Here is a 26,871-nt window from a genome sequence, read left to right as displayed (position 1 = left end):
TCTAATGGGGGTATCATGGGGAAGGGAATTATTAGCATTTTGGACAAGGAAATTCATCATCATGTGAGTCTGTCCATGGATTCCGGAATATTTAACCAACAGAGCCTTCCAGTCATTCTGACAACTAAAAACCCTTTCCCACTCATTTCCAAAAGTCCACAAGGTGTGTGGCAAGTCCTGGGTGGGAACCACCAGTTTCTTCCCTGCCTCCAGGTAGGTGGGTGTTCAACCCCAGGGTGGGAGCTGTCTGCCTTTAACAGAAGCGTCTTTCCTGACCTCAGCAGAGCACTCCTGTCTGAACACCCAGGACATTTTTCCTAATATGCAAACCAGAATGCCTAATTCCTCAATCCCACTCACCACCACCACCATCACCATCACCACCCATTCATTTTAAGCCTATTATTTTTCTCTTCTGTTCTTGCTGGAAACTTATAAACACTAAAAACCAAAAATATGGGACCTCCTTTGTGGTCCAGTGATTAAGACTCTGTGCTTCCAAGGCAGAGGACGCAGGTTTGAGCCCTGGTCAGAGAACTAGGATCCCACATCCCACATGCTGCAAGGCATGGCCAAAAAATAAATAAAAATTTTTTTAAAAAAAGCAAAAACAGAAAGCCTCTCCTCTTTCACGCATTTGTTTTTTAATTATTTAAAAACATATTGTACTTAAGCTAAAAATAGTACCCTTTTTCAACTTTAGTCATAAATGTGCATAACTGTGGATTAATGAAGTAGTTACACTTTTAAAAAAAATAATAGGGCTTCTTCCTAGGTGGCACAGTGGTTAAGAATCCGCCTGCCAATGCAGGGGACATGGGTTTGATCCCTGCACCAGGAAGATCCCACATGCCGCAGAGCAACTAAGCCCATGCACCACAGCTGTTGAGCTTATGTGCCACAACTATTGAAGCCCACGTGCCTAGAGCCCGTGCTCCACAAGGGAAGCCATGGCAATGAGGAGCCCACACACCACAATAAAGAGTAGTCCCCGCTTGCTGCAACTAGAGAAAGCCCGCGTGCAGCAATGAAGACCCAACACAGCTAATTAATTAATTACAAAATACAATAATAGACTATTTTTTAGGACAGTTAGGTTTACTGAAAAATGAGCAGAAAGTACAGAGAATTCCCATATACTCTTCCCCCACACACATACAGTTCCCCCCTTAGTAATATCTTGAATTTGTGTGGTATATCTGTTACAGTTGAGCCACTGTTGATGTATTAACTGACGTCCATAATTTACGTTAGTGTTCACTGCTCGTGTTGTACACTCTATGGGTTTTCACAAAAGTATATATGTATTTACCATTATAGTCGTGTACAGAGTAAATAGTCCCACTGCCCTAAAAAACCCCTGTGTGCCATCTTTTCATTGCTCTGACTCTCCTCTGACCCCCTGGCAACCACTGATCTTTTTCCTATCTGCACAGTCTTGCCTTTCCCAGAATGTCATAGAGCTGGGATCATACAGTGTGGCCCTCTCACACTGGCTCCTTTCACTGAGCATTATGCATTTAAGGTTTCTCGGTGTCTCCTCATGGTGTGACAGCTCATCTCTTTATTGCTGAATAATATTTCATTGTGTGGATGTTTATCCATTCACCTGTTGAAAGACATCTTGGTTGCCTCTGAGTTTTAGCAATTATAAATAAAGCTGCTATAAATATTTGGTGTGCAGGTTTTTTATGGACATAAGTTTTCAGCTGTCTTGGGTAGACACCTAGGAATGCAGTTGCTGGGTTGTATGGTGAGTCTGTGTTTAGCTCTGCAAGAAACTGACAGACTGTCCTCCAAGGTAGTTAGAGTGAAAATGGCCATGCCAAAGTGGGTGCAAATGTGGAGCAACTAGGGCGTTGCTGGTGGGAATGTGAAATGATACAGCCACCTCAGAAGAGAATTTGGCAGCTTCTTAAAAAACTAAACGTACTCTCACCATATGATCCAGCAATTGTATTCCTTGGTGTTTACCCAAATGAGTTGAAAACTTATGTTCACACAGAAACCTGCACACAAATGTTTACAATACAATTTTAAAGTACAGAAAAACTGTAACCTTAAGGGTACGTCTTCCGTCTCTGCAAACGTAAAGATGTAGAAGAAATCATTCTCAAAAACCAAAGTCTGAATTCAGCCTAAAGTCCCCAGTTGCATTTACATTTAGTTCCCATCTAATACCGAAGCTTGTGGGCTTGACCTAGCTCTCTCTTAGTTTCTTTTATTTGTTCATTGTTTCATTTTGTTTTTTATTCCTTCAACTATGTGAAGCCAGGAAGAAGCACTGAGTTCGATGGCTTGTTTAGACAGATCAGGGGAAGAGTTTCTCCAGTTTAATGTTTCCACAGCACCATTATCTCCAAAATGAATTTTGTGAAAGATACTGGCTAGCCTGTCTGTGTTCTGTGGGTGGATCTGTTTCAGATTTGTTGACCAGAAATGTCTCGGATTTGGGGTTATTCATTAAGAGTAAACAACAGCTGTCCGACAACCAGAGGCAGATATCTGATGCCATTGCTGCTGCAAGCATCGTGACAAATGGCACTGGGGTGGAGAGCACATCCCTGGGCGTATTTGGAGTTGGCATCCTCCAACTCAATGACTTCCTAGTGAACTGCCAAGGAGAACACTACACTTACGATGAAATCCTCAGCATCATCCAGGTGTGTACCTGTTTTGTGTACGAGGAAATGTGTAAAGCCTCTAACTATTCTAATTATTTTCTGTAAATATTTACTCTTCCTATACTTCTTTCCAGTGCCTTTAAGTCTAGGGCAGAAATAGACGGTTGGGGTGTTTTTTTTTTTCATACCAAATATATGCGTTCTTATTTAATATATGATTAACATAGGTCCTAAACCTTCTCTTGCTCAGTGACTACTGTAAGGAATCAGTACGTGATAGCTGTTCTAGAACATGCAGTAGAATTAGTAGTTAGGTTGTCAGCCACTTTGATTATTTAACAAATGTTTATTAGCTCCTCCTGTGGGCCTGGCTCTGCTCTAGGACCTGGAAATACAGTAGTTAATAGGATCAAGTGCTGACCTTCAAAGCAGTTTACATTCTAGTGGGTGAGGCAGGCAATAAATGAATAAAGATAGAATGCAGTTGCAGGTAATAATGGGTTCTGAACAAACTGAGCAGAGTAAGGGGATGGAGTGATGCAGGAGAGCTGAGAGGAGCCAGCTAAGGCCACTCTGGGGAAGTGACACTCGCGCTGAGCCCTGAAGGCATGAGCCCTGTGAAGGTCCGAGGAAAGCGCTCTCCAGACGGGGAGTAGCAAGCAGGAGCAGTCCTGGCGTGTGTGAGGAATAACAAAAGCCAGAGGGACGACCGCAGATAGGTGGGCAGGGGCCAAATCATCCAGGCGTTTTAGGAGTTTGGTAAGGAGTTTCACCCGAGTCCACGTGAGATGGGAAGTTATTGGAAAGTTTTGAGCAGGGGAGTAACATGATGTGATTTATGTTTTTAAGAGGTCACTCTGGCCCCAGTGGAGTGTAAACTGTGCTAGGGAAGGAGTGGAAGCAGGGAGACCCGGTGGGAAGCTGTCACAGTAACCTAGGCGAGAGGCGGGTGATGGCTTCCGCTAGGGGGTGGCAGGAGGTAGGGGGCAAGGCGGCTCCTTATGGCTGCGCCACATGCAACAGACTTAGCCTAGGTTTTCAGCCTCCCTTGTCAACTGATTGGGTGTCAGTGGATTAGCTGGCCAGCAACTGGACTTGATCACCAGCAGTGCTGAAAGTGTAAGGTTGTGGTCACATGACTGTGTGCTCACCATGATATGATGGAGCGCGAGCACTGTACCGGGTGCTCTGTGTGGATCCCCGCATTTCACCCGCCACCAGCTCTGTGGTAGCTGCTGTTATGCTCCCCATCTTCACCTGCATAAACGGATACCGTTTGTTTTCGTCTAAATCAGCCTTATTCTTTTCTCCCGCTCTCCTTTTTTCTCTTAAATAAATATGCTTCGTATAATAAACTCACACATAATAAATGTTTTCTTTTGGACTAAAAAAACTACACCTTACCACTACATAACTAAATTAGTTCAAATATTTGGTTTAGATGTTTCCTGATGAAAACAGAACAGTTTTAAAAAATGATGTGGTGGTTTTTTCCCTTTAGTTTCCTTTACCTAAATAACACTCTTTTTGTATCCCTTGCAGAAGTTTGAGCCTAGTGTTAGTATGTGTCATCAGGGCCTGATGTCATTTGAAGGATTCGCAAGGTAACTTTTAAAATATCTTTGCCCATCATTTAAGAGCATATATTTTTTCAAACAGACTCACAGATGCAGAGAAGAAACTAGTGGTTCCCAGTGGAGAGAGGGTTTGGGAGAGGGGCAAGATAGGGGAAGGGGATTAAGAGATACAAACTACAAGGTATAAAAAAAATACAATAACTCGAGGTATGGGAGGGGGCGGGGGGTGAAGGGGAAGCTGAGACGAAGCGAGAGAGTAGCACAGACATACATATACTACCAACTGTAAAATAGATAGCCAGTGGGAAGTTGTTGTATAACAAAGGGAGTCCAACTCGAGGATGGAAGATGCCTTAGAGGACTGGGGTGGGGAGGGAGGGGGGGACTCGAAGGCGGGGGGAGTCAAGGAAGGGAGGGAATACGGGGATATGTGTATAAAAACAGATGATTGAACTTGGTGTACCCCCAAAAAAATAAAAATAAAAAAAAATACAATACAAGGATGTAATGTACAGCACAGTGAATATAGCCAATATTTTATAATAATTTCATATGGAGTATAACATATAAAAATACTGAATCAAAAAAAAATTACTGAATCCCTAGGTTGTATACCTGAAACTGATATAATATTGTAAGTCAACTATAGTTCAATTTTTTTTAAAAAGAGCATATATTTTCCCACGTGATTCTAAGAAACTTTGTTTCCTCTAGGTTTCTGATGGATAAAGATAATTTTGCCTCAAAAAATGATGAGTCGCAGGAGAACATTAAAGAACTGCAGTTGCCCCTGTCCTACTATTACATTGAATCTTCACACAACACCTACCTCACAGGCCATCAGCTCAAAGGAGAATCCTCAGTAGAACTCTACAGCCAGGTACTGAGAATTTCACTTGGAATGTGGTTTTCATTAAACCTTATTTACGTAAACCCCAAAGTCACAAAACCCTGACCCCAGACTCCTTTGAAGAGCATATACACTATCAATTGTGAAATGTGCGGAAACACAACGTGTGGGAAAACTGTCTATACGCACAGTTGTTTTCTTTACTTCTTTTTGTTTCCTTTTCTTCCCATCTACACTTAACCTTTATTCTAGGCAAAAAAATTTTTAAAGTAGTTGTTTGAGACTCATAGCTTTTAGATCCTGGTTAGTCTGAACTACTCCTACTAAAATTAGATTTTCCCGTGGGAAAACTATCTAATCACTTCACTAAATGCTAAATAAATCAATATATTGTAGTGGGAAAGCATGGTAGAAAATGCAACTGTCTATGAAGTTATTCCCAAAATATTGTTTATTTTGCTTTGCAATTTGTTAGAAAAATTAACCCCTCCCTGTGGCAACCAAAAAAATATATATATAGACTGTAGGCACTATCCCTACACACTTAAATTTATGGGAATATTCTTGAAAACTCAGAAGGGTCTCTGGACTAGAAAAAGCACATCCTTTTGACTTAAACATCCAGCTCTCAATGATCTATATGTCTGTTGCTTCTGTTATATTTCTGCAAACATCCTTGTTTATGCTGCTTGTTTTCTAAACTCCCACGTGGTGAGTTAATTATGGTAGGAGCTAGCTAGGTCCAGGGAATATGTGTGTGTGTCTGTCTGTGTGTGTGTGTGTGTTGGGGGGTGTCCAAGTGTGAAAAATTATAATTGTATTGTTTACACAAACCCAGCAGACTTGAGCTTCCTTTATTCTCCAGATTACTCTATATAGTCCTCAAAACATGAGTCGAACTTCTGTCCCAAAGCTTATCTGGTATGGAGCATGTGTTTTAAACTCTAAAATCTGAGGTGCTTTTATTACTAAATGAAGATGTATCTTTAGAGTAGTGATTCTCAAAATAAGTGTTCTGTCAAGGGGCCTCAGCTGCTAACACAGAAGAGCAGGCAGCAGCCACTGCTGCTGAAGATTTACTCTTTTATGTGCTTTATATATTTGCCCTCCACTTGTACCAAGGATTCCAAAGTTAAAAGAAGTTTGAAATTCATTGGTCTATGGGAAAGAAATGAAGTGTGTGTGTGTGTGTGTGTGTGTGTGTGTGTGTGTGTGTGTGTGTGTGTGTTTATCCCAGAAAATAAGCAGGGACCAATGTCCTAGCTTTAATTCCTATTGCACTTCCTTATTTGACATCAGGGAGGTTTTTCTTCACTCCTTAACTTTACACCTCAAGTAGAGATTGTCACAGCCTTTGAATAAGGCCCAGAAGTCCCTCAAATAGACTCACAGATGTGATTAAACCTAGTAATGAAGCTCCCTTTTATTTCATTTTTACCACTTTCTACCCTCTCTCAGCTCTCCCAGTTACCTCCTAAGATTACTGTATGGGGCAGACGAGAAGTGAGAAAAAGCCCTGCTCTCACCTGGAATTTCCAGCCCCAGTTCTCTTATTCTAGCCATATGTGGAAGCCTTAAATGTCATGCAGACTTCGATAAAGATCTTTAGTGTTTTCATGCTGAAAACCCATCTCCTCTGCTGCTGGTCAGGGAATGTTCTTCCCATTGTGGCTCACTACAGAGATGAGGGAGCTCATGTTCCAGGGTCGTATTACATGACAGTTTTCAGCCCAAAGCAACACACCTCTAGATACTCTAGTGCTGAAAGACACTGATAGCCTTGGGATTCTTTGCCACAGAATCAGTTCCCCATGGGAAGACAGGTCACCTAGGAAAACTGGGTGCTGTATGCTGTGCAATGGGAAGAATCTAGCAAGTATCTCATATAAAAACATTAGAGTTATGTTGCAGCAACTCTAGTGGCCACTAGCCTTCAGTACTGGACTGCTGTCACGGGCAAATAGGTATGTGGATTCTTAAATCAGAGAGTTGGCCCCATTCACAGATATATTCACTTCTGGGTTTGGTTGACCCTTTCAAAACATGATCATCTTTAAGATGGGCCATAAATATCAAATGTTACAGAGATGTAACCCAAGCACATGTGTCAGGAGCTCTGTTTCCAGCTCTAGATCCAGAAAAGCAAATAGGTATCATCTCATCTAATTCACTGGTAGTGTTGCCTGGAGTTCTTTGCTGAGGAGGCCGTGAGATAACACATGCAAGCTTAGGGGGCAAGTGTATTATGATTGATTACTGATGACTGCTGTGGGTATGGGAGAGGGGAGTTTATGGATATTTGCCATCTCTGGATGCTGTTCTAGGATTGAGATCCCTGATAACTCCCTGCTTCTACTCTTCTCCCACACTACATGTTCACAGCAAAGGTATTAGCTGGTGGCAGAATGTAGGTCTAAATAGAGGAGATTTATCCTGATTGAATTCACACAGATGTTTGGGCAGTTCATTAAGGAATCAGTGGCTTCATTTCCTCATCAGCACCTGTGTCACCTCTGCTGACATCTGCCAAGATAGAGCTCTAGCCTGGCTCTCTCATTTCAGGATGTACCATGTGCAGGACCCTTGACGGACCAAAGTTGATGTGAAAATGGTTATATGTTTTTGCTATCAAATTTTACCTCCCAATAGTATTCAGGCCTGATAAGCACTCTTTCCACCTTAATCTAATCTCTCCCTTTCCCACCCTGATAAATTGTGGCCTTTGGCCAACATGCAGTATTTCTTTCCAATCTTAGGCCCTTCTATTTTAGCCTGGAGAGTGAACACTGATATGTGGAAGCCTGTGCTGGGTTTAATTTGAGACTTTATCTCCATTTGCTCATCTGGGGTGGATTCATTCATTGATCCCACAGGTCCTCCTGCAAGGCTGTAGGAGTGTAGAGTTGGACTGCTGGGACGGAGATGATGGGATGCCCATCATTTATCATGGACACACCCTGACAACCAAGATTCCCTTCAAGGTAATGCTTCAAGTTTCTTTAAATCAGATCACCAAGAGTCATTACTTCATTCGTCATTTACCTGAGTGACTCTTCCAAGTTATACCTTAGGTTGGAGGTTCTTATCCTGGGTCTTAAGACTTCCCCATATTGTGTGGGATGTGCACATGATCATTTTTCTAGGAGTTGATCTAGAACTTTCCTTAGATTCTCATTTGACCAAATTTTAGAAACCATTACCTTAAATTAGTTATCATGTAATAATATTGTTGAAATGTTTACATCATAAGGTGTTATATAAAAGGCAGGGGCTGTTCTCTTGCTGTAAGAATTAAAGGTCATTTCTCCTGGTGTCCTGCCAACAAAGGCCAACATCCTGTGTTAGGCAGTGATTCAATAACATTATAAAGTAGTGCGAATTGATTCCACCTGGGGAGATTGGTCACCCAGGAAGACTGGTCTCATTGTATTCTTATTTTGAATTCTAGGTAGTCTGTTTGTTCATTGTGCAATTACTATCCTCATTCAGAGGGTCTCTGGCTTTAACATCATTTTTTTCTGAACTGTGGCTGGGCTGGGAAGGAATATTCTTATTTCTATCTCGTATGTGAAGATGGTGGCTAACACGCATTTTCTCTTTAACTCATTTTCCTATTCGGCCTTCTTAAAACTTTTCATACCCTATACTGAGGGAAGGAGGAGTTGATAACTGTGTTTACACACATACATAAATATATGTGAAAAAATATATATATGTGATATGTCTTATTGCCCCAAGTAGATTTGATTATAAATTCCTTGAAAGCAGGAAAATATCTTATGCCTCATCATTTTTGATGCTGTAACTAAAACTGTATCTTTTACTTATAACATTCACTCTCTCTCTCTCTCTCTCTCTCTATATATATATATATATATATATATGTATTTGTTAAATTTATGATACTGATAGCTGTTCCTCATAGTATGTGAACAGTACTCAATATGAATAGTTTAATATGGTTATAGAAAATAGCCTATTGCTTAATTTGAAAACACATTTGAAAAGATAAAAAACCACTTTGGCCAGAGTCTTCTGCATAACCAATTTAGATGCTTTCTGTGGCTGTAAGTACCTTGCCATCTGACACCTTGGGCAGATATCTGAACTCTAATGGGCTGTTTTGGCTCTCACAGGAAGTGGTTGAAGCCATCGATCGCAGTGCCTTCATCAACTCTGACCTGCCCATCATCATATCGATTGAGAACCACTGTTCATTGCCTCAGCAACGAAAAATGGCAGAAATTTTCAAGGTAAGGTATCAGCTAAGTGACAGGATGGTATCTTGGCCTTTGTCTTGTGACTGTTGTTGAGCTTAATTTGGGGCCACCGTGGACCACATCATAGCTGGACCTCAGCTATGGAGCATGTACAGTTAAGGTCCCTCAGACATGAGTAACAGGGATGCCCTGGGAGTTTGGGCTATCTCTTGAGTGGTCCATCTTTTCAGCTGGAGTGATAGAAGCACTGTTCTGTGGTCTCCTGACCATTTCCAGAAAACCTTCGGAGGTAAAAAGAGACCAACTCTTCAACACTTCTGGTACCACAAATCAGGGATGCCAGGATGTCACCTGACAGTTGTATGTGGAAAAGTTGAAAATACCTCAGGGCAAATAAGTCAGATCTTCTTGTGGCCCAACTACAGATACGGAGATCCAAGTTGGCAAAGAGGTTAGACTGGCCAGAACAGTTGCTGTTAACACTCAGCTCTTCCTTATGCAAGGAAACTATAATGCAGGCACATTCAAGGGCAAATATGCCATGACACCTCGCCCTTCCTCCACTGATAAGGCATTTATGGAAATGTGGCGCTCAGTGGGAGGCAGGGGCGTGGCCAGAGGGAAATGTCCCCAAATACTAATGCCAAGAAAACTAATTAGCCTCTCATGTTGCCTTTTCTTTGCCATCATTTAGAATAATGGTCCCTAAACTTTTCTAATTGTATACTCCTATCAGTAAAATATACCATGTATTCCTATTGTGTGTGTATTGACTTATTCAGAAATTATATACATCTTATTAACATATTTTTATGTTAATTAAAACATGCAAAAATAGAATATAAAAGAGAGTAATATAGGATAAATTAAAGAATAACTTTTTTTAAGAATAACTTTTAAATACTATTGTTTAGTAATGATACGAAAACCCTTTTGCTATTATAAAAGTTTTTTCAAGTAAATATATTATTTATTATCTAAATTTTTAGTGGGAGTAATGTGACTGAATATACTTCGTTATTTTTGAAACTTTTGTGATCACTGACTTGGACGTCTGGTTTTAAGTTTAGTTTATATTTCAGCATTTGGTTTTAACAGCTACAGTAGCTGATACAGATACCTTACAAAGACACCTGTATCCAGATGGAGAAGGGGTGTCATTAGCTGCACTTGCCAAATCATGCTACTCATTTCTCAATTCCATTAATGAGGCAAAGGTTCTCATTGGAATTTGGCTAGGCAATTTGTGTGTTTCCTGGTATCAATCAGCTTTTCTTAGAAACTTATTGAAAAAGTATTGCCTTTTATATTTTTAACAGATCAATTCAAACTCCACTGAAACCCTTCATTTAGAAGATTTTTTAACCATTAGAAAATCTGCTTCCAAGTTGCTTGAGTGTGCATATAGAAGAGTTTTTATGTTAACACACATTGTTTCCTACAACAAAATCACATCACAATAGAAATATTTTATATATCTGTCTTTACTCTTTCCAGAACACAAATTTTATTTAAAAAGCAATTACCTTCTCACTTAATGTTAAAACGTTAGCCTTATCATATAAGAACAGATTAACAGTGATTTCATCACCACCATCACCCCCATCACCACCATCATTGTCATCTGGTAATGAAGTACAGCCACCCACCATAAACACAGAAAAAGTCAGAAATTTTAGGATAATTTTTTTTAAAGAAAATTGCGTTAACTTAGAATAACTCCTTTAACTGCTTTTTCCTTATATAAAGTGTGAACTTCTATATGTTGTAAAAGATTTTCATAGTCACTTTTCATCTCATTACAAAATATTTTAAAGAAAAGTCTTTTTGTGAAACTAACCACAGTGGTCACCGTGGCACCTAAACTGCAATCATCTCAATAAGCTGGTAGCAAACAAAGATGTGAGGGACTCACCTTTGGTCCCTCTGCGTCAGGAGATGCCCCCTCGTCCCTCAGGGGCCTTCATGAACAGCACCTGACGTACACGCTGAGGGCGCCATCTCCAACCTGTACCTTAGGCATTAATAAGCTTCCATTTGTTTCTTTCTTTGTTAAAAAAAAATTGAAATAGAAACTACCATATTTCCCACCCTCACCCCAATGGGTCATCCTGTGTCTTCCCCCACCACCCACCTCCTTGGGGACACCCATTGCCCTTTGGAGACCAGTGCTCAGGAACTCTTTGTGAGAATGGTGTCTGTGATTCTTTATACTAAATGGTGGCAAATGCTCCCTATTATCTTTCATTTTTGTCCCCACTTCCTACCTACTTCAAGGTTTGTATCCTTGTGACTTCTTACCCACGTCTGGAATGGACCATGCTCTACAAACCACAGCCTCCATCGAAATCTCTTCTTCTTCTTTAGTACGTCAGACCCCGGACTGTTTTTACTTAGAGCTGTGCCACCTGGAGAGTGGCCTAGACCCCCTCCTCCTGGCCTTCTGACCACCTCCCTCGTTTCTAGTAAGAAACTATGCAGGGGTCGGGGTGGGACACATGGATGCGACCTCTTTCCTAGTTCCCCTTCCTAGAATTTTTAGAACAATTCAACTGGGCTGAAATATCTAGCTGAGGGATTCAAGTATAGATAAAAGGCATTGATTATGTGTTTTCCTTTATTGTTTTTAGACTGTGTTTGGAGAAAAACTGGTGGCTAAATTCTTATTTGAGAGTGATTTCTCAGATGATCCAATGCTTCCCTCACCTGACCAACTCAGGAAGAAAGTGCTTCTCAAAAATAAGAAGTTAAAAGCCCATCAGACACCAGTGGATATCTTAAAGCAAAAGGTACTCTCTTGTTAAAGAGGTTATGAGTATGCTGTGTGCGCAGAGCAAAGAAATTAACGTCATTCTAACCTTTCAGATGACCAGATAGGTAACCAGTTTTTGAAGATTCAGTTTCCTTGAATGATGTGTTTGATTTGGGGCTTTCCGTTGAATAGGCTGATGAATACTCTTTGCACTCACCTAAAATTTTATTTTGAAAAATTGATGTAGAATGTGCCTCATTATTTAATTTATTCTGAGCAGGATAATGCGTGACTCTTGTCTTTGGACCTGGGCTTCACAGCTGTCAATCCCACAGTGGTCGCTAGCATGTCCCCTTTAAGAAGAGTCCCCTGTCGGGAGAGCACTTGGACAATGGGGTTGTGACTCCTGAGGTCAGTAGTAGAACCCCAATAGCAGCAGCCCTGTGTGTCCTAGCATGGAAGTTGGCACAGTGTATCACTGTTGCATGTGGACCCCAAGGCACTTCTGTACCTGCCTCACCCATGGAGATCTATACCCCAAGCTCCACAAACTTGCCTGTATAGGAGGACCCTCAGCCCAAGGATCTGTGAAAAAGTTCAGGTCTAGGACCACTGAGTCCACATGCCAGGTAGCACTTATCCCACAGAACAACGGCTGCCAAAACTAATTGTCCTATGTAGGAGGGCGCTGTTGGGCCTGAAACACCGCTTGTGAAACTTACAGCAACCAAGAGTTGCTGTGTGAACCTCAGCCCGCCGCAGGATTAGAATGGTGCGGCTCCAGCAGTGTGGACAGTCTGCAGTAAAACTAGGTCACAGCCTTTAATTTCTCTCCGAGTATCACCTTCAGGCCTCCAGCCCCTACTTCAGTTCTGCTTTAGGTGGTTCCCAGAGAACCAAAGGATTCTATGAGCCCAACAAATGTGGAATCTTTGTCCTAAGTCATTAATTTAAAAATGTCAAGTCAAGCTGTACAGCAGAAGCTAACACAACATTTTAAATCAACTACATTCCAATAAAAAGTTTTAAAAACTCCAGTGTCAAGTCTAATTGAGTCAAAAGTCCAGTTTGACCTAGTTGAGTAGTCTATCTGGAACAATCGTCAAATCTTCTAATTTATAGAACTCACAGGTAGGACCTGAGTTTAAAACCAAATGATATATATCATGATATCGGACAAAGAGCATGAGGCGGGAAGCTAAGATACCAGGTTGTAGCCACTGACTCTGTCACAAACCAGTCATGGGATCATGGACCAATCAATCTTTCTGGGCCTCTGTTTCTTCATCTGTAAAATGGGAATATTAAGCTAACTAGCCTCGAAGCACCCTTCTGACAATGAAATCTCACAATATCTCTCCCAAGATGAAGCATAGGACCCCTGTCAGAATTGCAGATCACTCTGTAAATATTTTATTATCCTTCTTAGGCTCTATTTCCTGTGTTTCTTGCTGTTCTAGAACATTACTGCTTCTCTGAGGGGCCCTTTGGAGCATCCTGTCACCTGTTCGGGGGGCTCCCAGAGTGTCCAACTCACTCACAGCAGAATTCCAGGTGGCCCAAAGTGCAGTCTGAATCAGGGGCTTATATTATATCACCTACTAACCTCGGTAACTCTCCAAAAGTCCAGATTGCTCCAGATGCCCTCAGAGTGGGGAAGAAGGGTGAGGCCAGAGGCTCCATCATTGTCACACTTACCCTTCTGAGCAGAAAAGCAGCTATTTTCAGAACGGGCCCAGAACCAATCCCACCCAGCAGATTCCTACCGATGAAATTTGCCCTAACTAGAGCCGCTCAGAATTGTCATGGATCCTCTAGACCTACAATCATCAAACTTTTTTTGCTCAAGCATCCCTTAAAAGAATTTTGAAAAACTGTGTACCTCTCTCAAGCATTTTTTCCCTTTCATACATTTTTAAGATTATATTAAGATTTCTATCACAAGTTTAAATAGTTGCAAAGAATATCTTTTCAGACATACTATTTATGTATAAATGTATAATAGATAACATAAATTATATACAAATATAATATACAAAAACAGTTCTCATTGTCAAATGAATCAACCCAGTCAGCCAGACTTACATTTGGTCAGAAAAATCTGACTTTATTTTTTAATTCAGATAAACATATTATCTTCCCTAAGGTGACCATCTTACTTCTGAATTTTAATTCCAATATAGATGGACAAACAGAGGAAGGGAAGGAAGGAAAGATAGGTAGATAGATAAATGCTAGAGAGAGAGAGACAGACAGACAGATAAGAAATAGAACCTTGAACATGTTTGCTGCCTGGATGAAATAAGATGCTCCCTTCTTTCATTTCTCAAGACTCTCCTAGGAGCTCTACATCCTCAAATGTCCTTTTGCTGCCTTGGGTGGTTTTTCACCTCATCTCATGTATCATAGATTGTTGATTGATAAGTGAGAGTTAAGCTTTTCTTTTGTAAAGTAGGAAAAGAACAATTATGAAGAGAAGGTGGGAAGGGAAAACTAGCCAACCATAAGCTTGTTCTCAGGAAGGCCTATATTTAAAAGAGTACCCATAGATGTGGAAAAATCTTGAATCTAGAAATTGGTTTCTTTAAAAGATCTGAACCTTCGTATTCCTAGAAGTCTTTGTGTGCCCTGGAGGTACTCATTGTCCAATCTGACCATCACGCAGAGCTCTAGGCCAAGAGTTACACAATCAGCCACCTTCAGGGGCCAAGCAGGAAACATAAATATGAAGAGCCAGCTGGATATATGACAGTTGGAAATGGTGAGGAGGCCAACAGAGTGTGCATGCCCTCATGAATGTGCAGCTCTAATTAAAAGTTTTTAAAACACTGCATCAGCCAAGAATCAGCCAAGCAACCCTGGTCTGGAGGTGAAGTCCGCCCTAAGTGCCACCAGTTTGAGACCTCTACTAGGGCTACCTTTGTCCAGATCTGCACTCCCACAGCTTCTCCCGAAGGCCTGGCATTTACTTGGGTTCCAGAAGCCCCGAGACCTATGCAGATGGGCTTTGTTATGAAGTCACTAGACTAAAATGTTAGCCTGTGTGCTCTTATGCCTGGCCCTCCTCAAATTCTGCAGCAGTAACTGACTCCCCAACATAAGGCACTTCTTCTGCAGCACTGTTCCTCCAGGCTGTTTTCTTTATCCAGCAACTACCACCCACTTCTCAGTACCAAGCAGATCCAGCTGCCTTCTGCTCTGTGGTCTTCAAGATGTATTTGGATGTTCTTGTAGCTGCTGCCTTTCCCATTCTTTGCACATTTGCAGTGACATACTGCCTCCATTCCACTAATAAATAGATCGTGTTGTTGCAAAAGTCTTCTTTATGTTGAGCCCAAATCTTCCTTCCTGTTCCTCCTACTCTTTGGCACTACTTCCCTCTGCAGCTGCACAGACTAATTGCACATCTAGAAAGCTAGCATGTGTCTCCCCATCAGCTTTTCTCTTCAAGCTAAACATTTCTGTTGTGTCAACTGTGCCTCACAGGATATGGCTGCTCACACTTCACTTCCATTAAGAATATTTGGATATTCTTACATCTGTGGATATACTTAGATTTGTGAATCTTAAGACATGGTTTCCAGAAGTCAATGCTCAGGGTCTGACAGCATAAGGACAGTGAAACCATTACCTCCCTTAATCTGAACATTATACCTCAGTTAATACAACCTAAGACTGTTCTCGCTATTTAAATTCTTTAATGCCTACCAGGCTCATGTTGAGTTTGTGGAAAACAAAGAGTTCAGTTATTTTCACAGGACTAAACTTATGCCTAGTCTTCCTATTTTTCCAGGTTTACAATTAATGTTAAACTTTTGTGTATCAGCAGCCTCACATTTATCGCTATTAAATTTGCTCTTCTTGGTTTTGGTATGTGATTAGAGCATACAAGGTTCTTTGTGGATTTTGACATCTGTCATCCAATGTATTTATTAGCAGTTTTCCGAATTGTGTCTTCACCCAAGTCACCTTTGAGCCAGACGGCCAAGTGGAGAGCCCTGTGGCCCTTCTTGCAGGACCTCCCTGGAGTTTAGGTGATTATCACTCCTGTCTGGTGCTCTCTTCTCTGAAGCCTACTTTTCTGTAGAGTCTGCTTCAACCTCTTTCTTTATGGAATAGAAAATTGAGGTTTAGCCATTTATGGGACTTTCTCCAAGCCACTCAGCTCACAGTGGCAGAGTCAAGATTCTGATTCAGGTCTTCAGGAAAAACCTTGTCAAAGGCAATACAGAAGTCAGGATACATTGATAAGAATCATTGGAGCACTTTCAAAGACACAGATTCTTAGGTCGCAAATCTGCCTGACTAAATCAGAATTTCCGTAAGGAAGGCCTGGTAATCTGTTTGTTTATAGATATTTCTTATCATCCTGAAAGTTGGGAAATACTGCTTATCTGTTATTTTCCACAAAGTGAGTTACCTTACCCAAAAAGTCTAAAGAGGCTACTGTGTGGGAAATTTGTTCTTAGTAAACACATGCTACTTCCTGCTAACCTCCTTTTTATATTCTGTGTTCTCACAACCAAATAACCCATTCTGAGATTTTGTCAGGTATCACCTTGACACTTCCTACCATATGACTTTCACAATTTACCTCTCCCTCCTTTTGGAAAAATGGGACAATGTAATTCCATTTTCAGTTTTTTTTTTAATTTATTTACTTTTTTATATATAAATTTACTTATTTATTTTTGGCTGCATTGGGTCTTCATTGCTGCGTGTGGGTTTTCACTAGTTGCCGGGAGCGGGGGCTACTTTTCATTCGTTGTGGTGTGTGGGCTTCTCATTGCAGTGGCATCTCTTGTTGTGGAGCACAGGCTCTAGGCCCGTGGGCTTCAGTAGTTGCAGCATGTGGGCTCAGTAGTTGTGGCTTGCGGGCTCTAGAGCACAGGCTCATTAGTTGTGGCTCACAGGCTTAGTTGCTCTGCAGAATGTGGGATCTTCCCGGACCAGGGCTCGAACACACGTCCCCTGCATTGGCAGCTGGATTCTTAACCACTGCGCCACCAGGGAAGTCCTGAATTGCTTTTATCAAGGGCTGGGGTCCTGTTCTTCTGCCTCAATAAGTAGCATGTGGCAAAGACTAAGGAAGTTAACTCTTGGCTGTCGTTGGGCCACGAGTCCCATACTCCCTGCACTGGGTTAAGTACCTGAGCATCGAAGGGACTTTGACATTCCATTTTCTGACGTTTGCTGATGGTGGGACTTTGAACGGCAGCACTCCTGTTACTGGTTCTTCAGGGGGCGTACCGGGCTTTTGGCATCAATCATTCTTGGTACTTGGCTCCACCCTGCATGTTTACTGCGTGAAGGCCCTTTGCTTATCCAGGACAGACGGACTTGCTTTTGTGGCTCATTCATGCCTAAAGCAGATTTCCCAAAGTTTGGAAGAATGCGAATCCTATGAGACACTGAAAAAAGAAAAATTTCCTGATTAAATAAGTGTGGGAAATGCTGCACTGGAGATCTTTGAAGAACCGTGACGCCCTTTAGCATATTTAACAAAGGCTCTGTGAAACTGTAGTAGGAGTATGTTTCAGTTTCTGTAAGATGCTGTTTTTAAACTTCCATTGTGTTTTCTGGTTATTGAAATTGTCATTTTTTATGTAACAGCTATTAATACCCATGGAGCTAGTGTTCCATGAAAATTTTGAGCCTGGACAATGTCCAGTGATCTGGAGTGAACTGCATTGTAAAAGATTTATCTGGATATCGATACAGCCTACATTGTATCTTCCTTATGTATATATTTTTATCCTAAAGGTAATATAACCACATTTCAAGAAGCTTAAGGAAGAATTATTTTAAAACACAGGTAATTTCTAGTATCCACAGATAGGATTCAGGGGGGTCCATGAAACTAGGTGAAAAAAATTACATCCTTTTTTTTTTGGCTGCACGGCAGAGTCCTAACCTCTGGACTGCCAAGGAACTCCCCCCAAAAAATTACATCTTCATTTTCACTAACCTCTAGCTGAAATTTAGCCTTTCCTCTAATTATAAATGTAGGGAACAAGCCACCGTAAACTTGGCCGTATCATGTCTTTGTCACCAATAGAAATCGCAGATTTTTCATATTGTGTCACAGTTGTGGCTAATAGCTCCAGGAATTATTTATGTTCATCACTATTTCAGAAACATGACCACCTACCAGTATATTTTTTACTGTGTTAATAAAGAAACATATATTCCTATAGCACAAATTTGTTTTTTTAACAGTTGATAACTGTAGTCAACATTCTTTTTTTCCTTTGTAACTTTATGTATTTTATTCTATGCATTTAAAGTATCATTCTGAGAAGGGATTTTATCTCACCAGACTGCCTAAGGGGCCTGTGCCACGAAAACAGGTCAAGAATCCCTGCTGTATTAACATTTAATATCAAGCCTTTTATGCATGTCATTTTATATAATTATAATCATTATATATAGCAGAAAGATATATAGTTATTGAACAAATGATATAGAATTTTATATATATTTGCATAGATTCATATATATGTGTATAGTTACATGTATATTATTTATATCTATATACACACAAAATTCTGTATCCTTGGTTCAATAAATATATATCACAATTATTTGTCAAGTCTTATTCTCTCAAGCAGATACACCATACTTTACTGACTTCTTTCCTCTATTGCTGGAGTTTTAGGTTGTCTCCTGTTTTTAATTCATGGGAGTAACTTTGCCTATATTTTGGACTTTTTCCTTATACTAGGCTCCCAGATTTATATTAATTTTCGTGTCCTGTGACATTGCCTCACAGTAATTCTAGTCAAATGTAGAGACACAACCTTCCTGATCGCACACATCAAGTTTCCAAGAGTTTCTAGGCCTATTTTGTTAATCTGACTGACGGTTCAGATAGTCTGTTGAAAAACCTTTATTAAAATTAGCTATTCTTTTGGTCTCATCCGTACAGATCCTAATATTTTTCTCAAGGTCAAAGGCCTCTAGATAGTATTTTAAGAAGGGGGAGAAAAAAATCTCTTTCTTCGCCAAGATTTACTTTTCCAAAATGGATGGGCTGATTTATTTCTTCATCATTCGGGATTTATGGTGGTTCTCTGAAGCACCCAGGTTTCTCCTGGGGGTTTTGTCCTAGGGAACCTGGCTGGCTGGCTACCACACAGCAGTGCCTTGTGATTGTTTTCTAGAAGCTTCTGGATTCCTCCTGTGGGGATATGAACATTTGCCTAAGTACTGACGTTGTATTTTAAGTGAATCTAGAGTTTGGGGCTTTTCCCCAAATAATCAGAATAGGTTAAGCCACTTTCTAGGACTGTTGTAAGCATTAGGTGGTCATTTCAAAAACTATCAATGAATGTTGAGTAGCTGGGCATCTGCAGTCTTTCGCTATTGGTATCTTACAGGCTCATCAACTAGCATCCATGCAGGCTCAGGCGTATAATGGGGGCAATGCCAACCCCCCACCTGCTACTAATGAAGAAGAGGAAGATGAAGAGGATGAATATGATTATGACTATGAGTCCCTGTCTGACGGTAAGAGAGCCCAACCCCCTGCTGCACGCAGGGAAGTGCCTGGAGGATTTTTTTACTGGGTTTTTTTGGTGTCTTTTTTTTTTTCCCCAAAAAATAAGTCTGACAGTCCATAGACCAGCAATACAGATTGATGTAATATTATCCAAGAGTTTCTGGAATCCTGCTGCTTAGCAAGGAGGACCAAGCAAGAAAAGGGATTCTGTCAGCCACTACCGCCACCGCTCAAGGAAGGAATAGGAGGGTGTGGGTAGAATCGCAGCAGAGAGACCACTTTCTCACCCTTTCAGTATCTGGTGTGGCTAATGCTCTTAGCAGGAATTGTAGACTGAAGACCAGGGGTCCCCAGCCCCCGGGCCGCGAACCGGGCCGCTCAGCAGGAGATGAGCGGCGGGCAAGCGAGCAAAGCTGCATCTGCCTCTCCCCATCGCTCGCATTACCGCGGGAACCACCGCCCCCACCCCTCCCACCCCCCTCCCACCCCCGGTCCGCGGAAAAGTTGTCTTTCACGAAACCTGTCACTGGTGCCAAAAAGGTGGGCACCGCTGCTGTAGACTGTGGCTGAATCTTTTCTCTCTCCTGCACCACCTGCAGGGGGCAGCAGCGCATTCCCTTGATCTCTGCTCCTCCCTTTCACTGCTTTCACTTCTTTCTAAGAGCATGGAAGAGAAAGAAGCATCATTTCCCTTCTGCCCCGCCCCCACCCCCACCCCCACCCCCCGCCTTTCCCAGGTTCTCACATTACTAAGCCAACCATTTCCTTCTGGCCCCACCAAAAAGATAAAACAACATGGGTGATGGTTAATGGTGCAATACAAAAAAGTCACGTGAGTGATGTTACCTCCATATTACAGGTGAAGGATTCTTCTGAAGAGAGATTTAGGTTTCAGATGTGTTTCATTTGCACTAAATTAGTGTCATTTGCTAGAGATTATAAAATGTTTCCTCAGGTACCACTGCTGATGATAGATTTTAATTCTGGCAACTTCTGAAAGACAAATATGTAGTAATGAAAAAACACCAAGTTCCTGTTTACGTAAACATTATAAATGCAGATTATATTACTTCTCTGTAGGATATTGTTTTGTTAATATGCAGATATGCTCACACCAGCAACCATTTACCACTTGCATTAAGACAACCAAGCTACCCTGCTCCAAATATCTGCTTCTCACGCAGCACGACTGTCTCCTGGTCGTGTTAGTTCCATGAGCCTCCATCGTGATCAGCAGCTACAGTCTAATCTGTTTCTGCTCCCAAATACAATACTGGTCTCTGTCCATTTAGTATTTGTCCTTAGTAATAGTCAATTGCTTCGTACCATCAACTAAAAGCCAATGTACCTGACCTGAAATCCCATCAGATAACACAAGGGGCGTTCTCTAAGGGGGAGGTTGAAAGAGGGAGAAAATGAGAAGTCAAGTTCACTTCTTGTATCCTATTCCTCAAAAGTCGCAGGAACATGAATGTTTTTGTATTGATTTATTCTTCCCTGTGGATCGCTACCACAGTCATGGTGATATTGTTTCACAGAGCAAATTTATTGGAGAAGAAATAAAAACCACATTTAAGAAATCAACCAAATCCAGATGTCATCTGCCCCTGTGAGAAGTTAGTGTTCTGGAAGATAAATGCATTCTCTATCATAAATTACTTCTGTGTTTTTTCCATACTTTTTTTTCCCATACTTTTGAAAACAGGAAAGGAGAAGGCTTTTCTTAATTATTAGTATTATTATAATAGGAAGTTTTGATATGCAGATAAAATGAACAGGAAGGGGAAGGAGCGTTCTGATTTATTTTCAGTTAAGAGGATAAAATTTAAACCCTACCCCACCGAATTTCTAGGATAGTTGCACGCTCTTTTAAAACCCACATGTGCCAGAGTGGGGTATACATGGAAAGCACCCACAGGTTCTGCTCCAATAGACTGAGACCTTGGGTCGAAGTCCTTTCACCACTCTAGGCTTTAGGTCCCTCAGATATGTAATGAGAAGGTTCCATCACAGGTTGTCTGCTGTTCTCTGTTCTAGAACTAACATCTATGATGTACGACAGTGAAGTCCAATATCACCACATGACACTTTCCCATTTCGTTGAAAGAATCCTCTGACTGGCTGATTCCCACATAGGCCTTGTAGTTATGCTGTGACTTATTTAAGCTTGTCCTGGGAAGGCTCCCTAGTGCCACTGTTAAACACCTAGTCAGTCTTGTACTTTTGGACGTGGTTTGTAGTGCCCAGGTCATCCCTGCCTCCCTCAACCATCTCACTTTCTCCGACTGAGATGAGAAGAAAATAGAAAACTGCTTGCTGAGGGTAGGACTGTTCCAAGCTTCTTAGCAGGGAACCAAGGTTTCTAAGCTTCTTGTAAAGACGGATCCCTTTGAGCATAAGTTGGAAGCTGTGACCAGTCCCCTCAGAGAAATAAACATGCTCTCAAATTTCTACATAAAATTGCAGGAGTTTTCACAGGCCTCTGAGCCCCTCACTGGCGTCTCAGGCTAAAAAACCCATCTCTAAAGTCTGGGTGGCCCAGTTTATCTCTGTGACAGCCCCAGTCCTCAATTTTCACATATATAAAATGAGCAAATTTGTCTAAAACCTCTTTTGGCTATGAAAAGGTGATAGTTCCCAGGCACAAAATTACTTCCAGAAAATCTAAAGGAAGTTGCAAATGAGGCTCATGTATTTCAGGAACTGCTACTCTGCCTTTTGGCCAATAAGTCCTTAATGAATGTTTATTCAATTAAATTTTATTAAATAAATATTAATTGGGACTTCCCTGGAGGTCCAGTGGTTAAGACTTTGCTTTCCTATGCAGAGGGTGAGGATTCCATCCCTGGTTAGGGAGCTAAGATCCCACATGCCTTGCAGTCAAAAAACCAGAACATAAAACAAAAGCGATATTGTACCAAGTGCAATTAAGACTTTAAAAATGGTCCACATCCAAAAAAAAAATCTTTTAAAATAAATAGATAAATATCTATTCATTTTCCCCCAACCTTGCTGTTTGTCTTGACGAGCTTTGAACATGCACCAGAGTATAGATTTGAATTTACAACTTCATATAGACATTCTATGACTTCATATGTATGAAGTCTAATGACTGCATGATTCTAACAAATTAATCCATTTCTAGCCATTTGACATAAAGTGTTTTGGGGAGAATTTACAATCAGTAACTGAAAACACGTAACATGAATGTGGCAGTGTGATTAACGTTAATAATGTTTGCACTTCTTTTATTGCTAGCCTTTGCATCCCTTAATAGTCAAAATATTAAATTGATGGAAGATTTCTAATTTCATGTATCTTATAATCTAAGCTGTGGTTATTTATGCTTTGCTTCATACCTTAGTTTAATTAATCTGGCTTTTTTGCCTTAATTTTCCTTACTTTTATCCCCTTTCTGATTCTGTTTTTCTGTAGCAGATGTCCTTACTGCTTCTCCTGCTCCTAACAGTCAGGAAGGTAAAACCATTTGAACTGGGCATTTTAACTGCATGAATGTTGGCATTCTGTTTCAGTTTCTTAGGCCTGATTAGCATGAAGTTGTGACACTTATGAGAATAAAAATGTAATCAAATTATTGATCTCATTTATTTCTTGGCAGTCTGCATGACCCTGATTTGGTATAAGGATATTTTGGTCTAAGCATTTGTGCTCTGATGAGATAGTATTTCATGGGTGAGAAAAGAGCTTTCTTGTTTTTCATTAAAAAAAAAAACATAATCATGTTATATCTCTAACAATCATTTTGAATAGAAATACTAAAACGAGTAAAGTATAAGATTATCTGTCATACTTTGGAAATTTTTAGATATATTTTAATTCCTATCCTTAAGATTTTTCACTTAACAAATTGATAGACAATTATGAAAACTTTACTTTCCAATTAAGTATATTTGTGAAAACTGCATTGCAAATAACAATGTCTTTTTTCCCTTTGGTTTTGACATCTCTAGAGGTAAAAGAAACTAATAGCTTCATTTTTAAAGTGAGAGTGATTAAATCATGCCTGCACTGTCTGGAAGTGCTTCAACCACTAAATCCTTCCCAAACGTGTGTGCTGAGAGCTTCTTGACAGGGTATCTTCCAAAATGTTTGCACCATCCCAATCATCCACATTAAAATGAGTCTTCTCACTTAGCTTGTATCTATATGGTACCAAAACTACTGGGAAATCAGTCCATTCAATCAAAAATAAATGGATCGTTTAACAAATTTTAAAAATTATACTTCAAGCCATCGTGTTGGTAACATGTAGCCAGTGCCTCAGTCTTACAGATAAGCACAAATACCTGGATACACTTGCAATAATGTGGACATAGTCCTTAAGTGAAGCTTTCAGTTCTTGTTTGCTGAAGCCTGCCAACTCATTTTCAGACAACATTCTAGAAGACAAACCTGAAAATAAATCGTGTAATGACAAACTTCAGTTTGAGTATAATGAAGAAATCCCCAAGAGGGTAAAGAAAGCAGATAACTCTGCTTGCAACAAAGGGAAGGTAGGTGGATGGTTTCTGTTAAATTGCACTTGGACCCGGTGGTACTCCTGTCAGTTTCAGACAGGATTTCATTCCCTCCCTGTCCCTTCCCTTCACCTTTCCCCTCACTTTCCCTTAGATGCCAAAGCCCACATGATGTTGATATGGGACCCCTGTCTGCCATTTATAGAAGGTTAGTTGTGGATTCATCCAGCCAATACCTACTGAAGGTGTAGTGTGTGGCAGGCACTGAGGTAGCACAGGAGGTGATTCAGCGATGGAAACAAACATGTAAACAGTGCTTGTAGATAATTACAAACAGCAGTGATTACACAGTGTTATCAGAGTATCTGGGAAGATGATGTTGAGAAGCAGACAAAAACAGAGCATTCAGACCAGGAGGACAGCCTAGTACATTCAAGGAATTGCTAGAAGTTTTAAAGATGTTTGGGATGACCAAGAAGATAAACAGGGCTGATTGGGACGTGTTAACAGAGGAAGGACACTAAGATCAAAAGATAAATGAGATACCCGGATCCAACCTTCAAGTGCCTCACAGTGTGTAGACTCTGAGCAAATCTATAGACATGGTAGCGGTGACATTGTTGAAGAACAAAACAATAAAATACACCAAAAGTTGAGCCACAAAAGATACATACTCCATCATCTATTTGTTCAACAAATACGTGTTGAGTGTTCCACATTTAAGACACTAGACTGTGCCCTGAGGGAAGATGAAGGATTAATTAGACTGAGAACCAGCCCTTGCTGGCAGAAAGCTTTTCCTTAGGGAAGGTGTTAGGACATGTATATGGATAAGATAGAGCAAGCGAAACACACTGATGACAAGAGAATAGAAAAGACAAAGCACTTTAGGGATTCCAAGGTGAGTGGCATATACCTTCCCTGTAAACTGGTATCATTTTTCCCTCGATAGGTTTATGACATGGAACTGGGAGAAGAATTTTATCTTCCTCAGAATAAAAAAGAAAGCAGACAGATTGCACCAGAGCTTTCTGACCTTGTCATCTATTGCCAAGCGGTAAAGTTTCCAGGTAAGAATAGATGGAATCAAATGAACTTATTTACAAAACAGAAACAGACTCATGGACCTAGAGAACAAACTTGTGGTTGCCAGGGGGGAGGGATAGTTAGGGAGTTTGGGATTGACATGTACACACTGTATTTAAAATGGATAACTACCAGGGACCTGCTGTATAGCACAGGGAGCTCTGCTCAATATTACGTAACAACCTAAATGGGAAAATAATTTGAAAAAGAATAGATTCATGTATATGTATAACTAAATCACTTTGCTGTACACCTGAAACTAACACAGCATTGTTAATCAAGTATACTCCAATATAAAATAAAAAGTTAAAAGAAAAGAATAGACAGTATCATTTATAACATTTAAAGATAGCAAAAGATAAAAATATGCTATTTATTTAATTGGGCATTGTGAATGCTCTCAAAATAACTAAATTGTATTGCTAAAATCATTGTTACTGTACCTCCTGAATATTTATTATTATTATTATTTGCTTTAATGCTGATGAAAATACCATAAAATGTTCCTTTTCAGATCATATCACATCTCTTTATAGTAGTTAATAATAATAATAATATTCACAACATCTAATAGCTAAAATTTATTAAGCACTTAAGTACCAGAATTTGGGCTATTTTACATACATCATCTTAAATGACTTCATAATAATTCTACAAGTAGATGGATTTATCCCCGCTTTTAAATAAAACAGCCTGAGAGAGATGAAATAATTGGCCCAAGTTTTCAGAGCATATCAGTTAAGACTATTTTGTTTGAAAGTGGCAGAAATTGACAAGCAAATAAGAAATTTATTGGCTTGTGTTGAAAAATAAAGGGATACACGAGTTTCAGGTACAGCTTGATTCAGGGCTTTCTCTCTCCCCATTTCTCATTCTGCTGCCACTGTGTTGGCCCTTTTCCCTTCAGCTTCAGTATGAATCTCTTCCAGAACTTTCAGTGGCAGTTTCATCGTTTTTCATTGGCTTCTTTGCCCTTCGCCGAACCAGTCATTGTGACCAAAGGCATGCAGTGCTCTAACAGTCTAGGGCTTATGTCACGTGCCCCATCCCTGAGCTAAGTAGTGAGTCTCCACCCAAACTCCAAAGATCAAGGACAAGGTTTCGGTGGAGAGATTTCCCCAGTTGGCCATTTTTAGAAGTACGAGGGGACTTATGCTGTTAAACCACTCCCCTGCCAAAAAAAAAAAAAAAAGTACATTTCAGTTAATACATGATAGAAGTATGATTCTGAAGCTTGTCTATCTCCAAAGTCCTGCCCTTAGCCATAGCACTACGCTGTCTTTCTTGTTAGGGTGTGCTCATCCAAATGGGGCAGCAGGAAGTGGAGGGCAAACAGGAGTCCATAAATATATGGAAGTCAGAAAAATTCATCTCCTCTTATTAAGAGAAAGGATTCCTTTGTACAAGATCTCTGAGGCCAGGAAAGCAGCTGGAATTGGGGGATCTGTCTAAATGTTAGTAAGCAACATATATGAACTTGGCCTAGAGAGGGAAGTTAAAATACCAATGCTCACTTTTTTCAAGACGTTCTGGACACAGATCCTGGCTTCCAGAGACTTCTCATAAGCCCCCGTTCTCATACTCTGCCCTGCAAATGGGACAGAGGTCTTGGGCTATTAAAAAATTAGGTAACCAGTGGTCTCTTCACACACCGGGGTGGGGGTGGGGGAATCATAGATAGAACTTGCTCAATTTTAAGTTTTCTCCCATAAACTGTTTTTAAACTTTTGGCAGCTACTACTGATTATCTGCTAGCAAATTCTGTTGAGGAGATGAGACTGAA

At 40.5% G+C, this 26,871-nt stretch overlaps 1 protein-coding gene across 1 annotated transcript in view; it reads left to right on the top strand.

The window, feature by feature from the left end:
- The window catches only part of PLCE1 (phospholipase C epsilon 1), a 308,646-nt gene that overhangs the window by 242,416 nt on the left and 39,359 nt on the right, over window positions 1–26,871 (top strand). The window contains exons 13-21 of the mRNA XM_057737203.1: window positions 2,425–2,663; window positions 4,167–4,228; window positions 4,916–5,081; window positions 7,925–8,032; window positions 9,188–9,304; window positions 11,902–12,060; window positions 19,403–19,532; window positions 23,917–24,038; window positions 24,955–25,072. Coding sequence (XP_057593186.1) covers window positions 2,425–2,663; window positions 4,167–4,228; window positions 4,916–5,081; window positions 7,925–8,032; window positions 9,188–9,304; window positions 11,902–12,060; window positions 19,403–19,532; window positions 23,917–24,038; window positions 24,955–25,072 — 1,221 coding nt within the window. The remainder of the gene's footprint in view (window positions 1–2,424; window positions 2,664–4,166; window positions 4,229–4,915; window positions 5,082–7,924; window positions 8,033–9,187; window positions 9,305–11,901; window positions 12,061–19,402; window positions 19,533–23,916; window positions 24,039–24,954; window positions 25,073–26,871) is intronic.

This window comes from Hippopotamus amphibius, chromosome 5, assembly GCF_030028045.1.
Source record: "Hippopotamus amphibius kiboko isolate mHipAmp2 chromosome 5, mHipAmp2.hap2, whole genome shotgun sequence".
Classification (NCBI taxonomy): Eukaryota; Metazoa; Chordata; class Mammalia; order Artiodactyla; family Hippopotamidae; genus Hippopotamus; species Hippopotamus amphibius.
The sequence above is the reverse complement of the archived record's forward strand: the minus strand, read 5'-3'. Positions and strand labels throughout refer to the sequence as shown.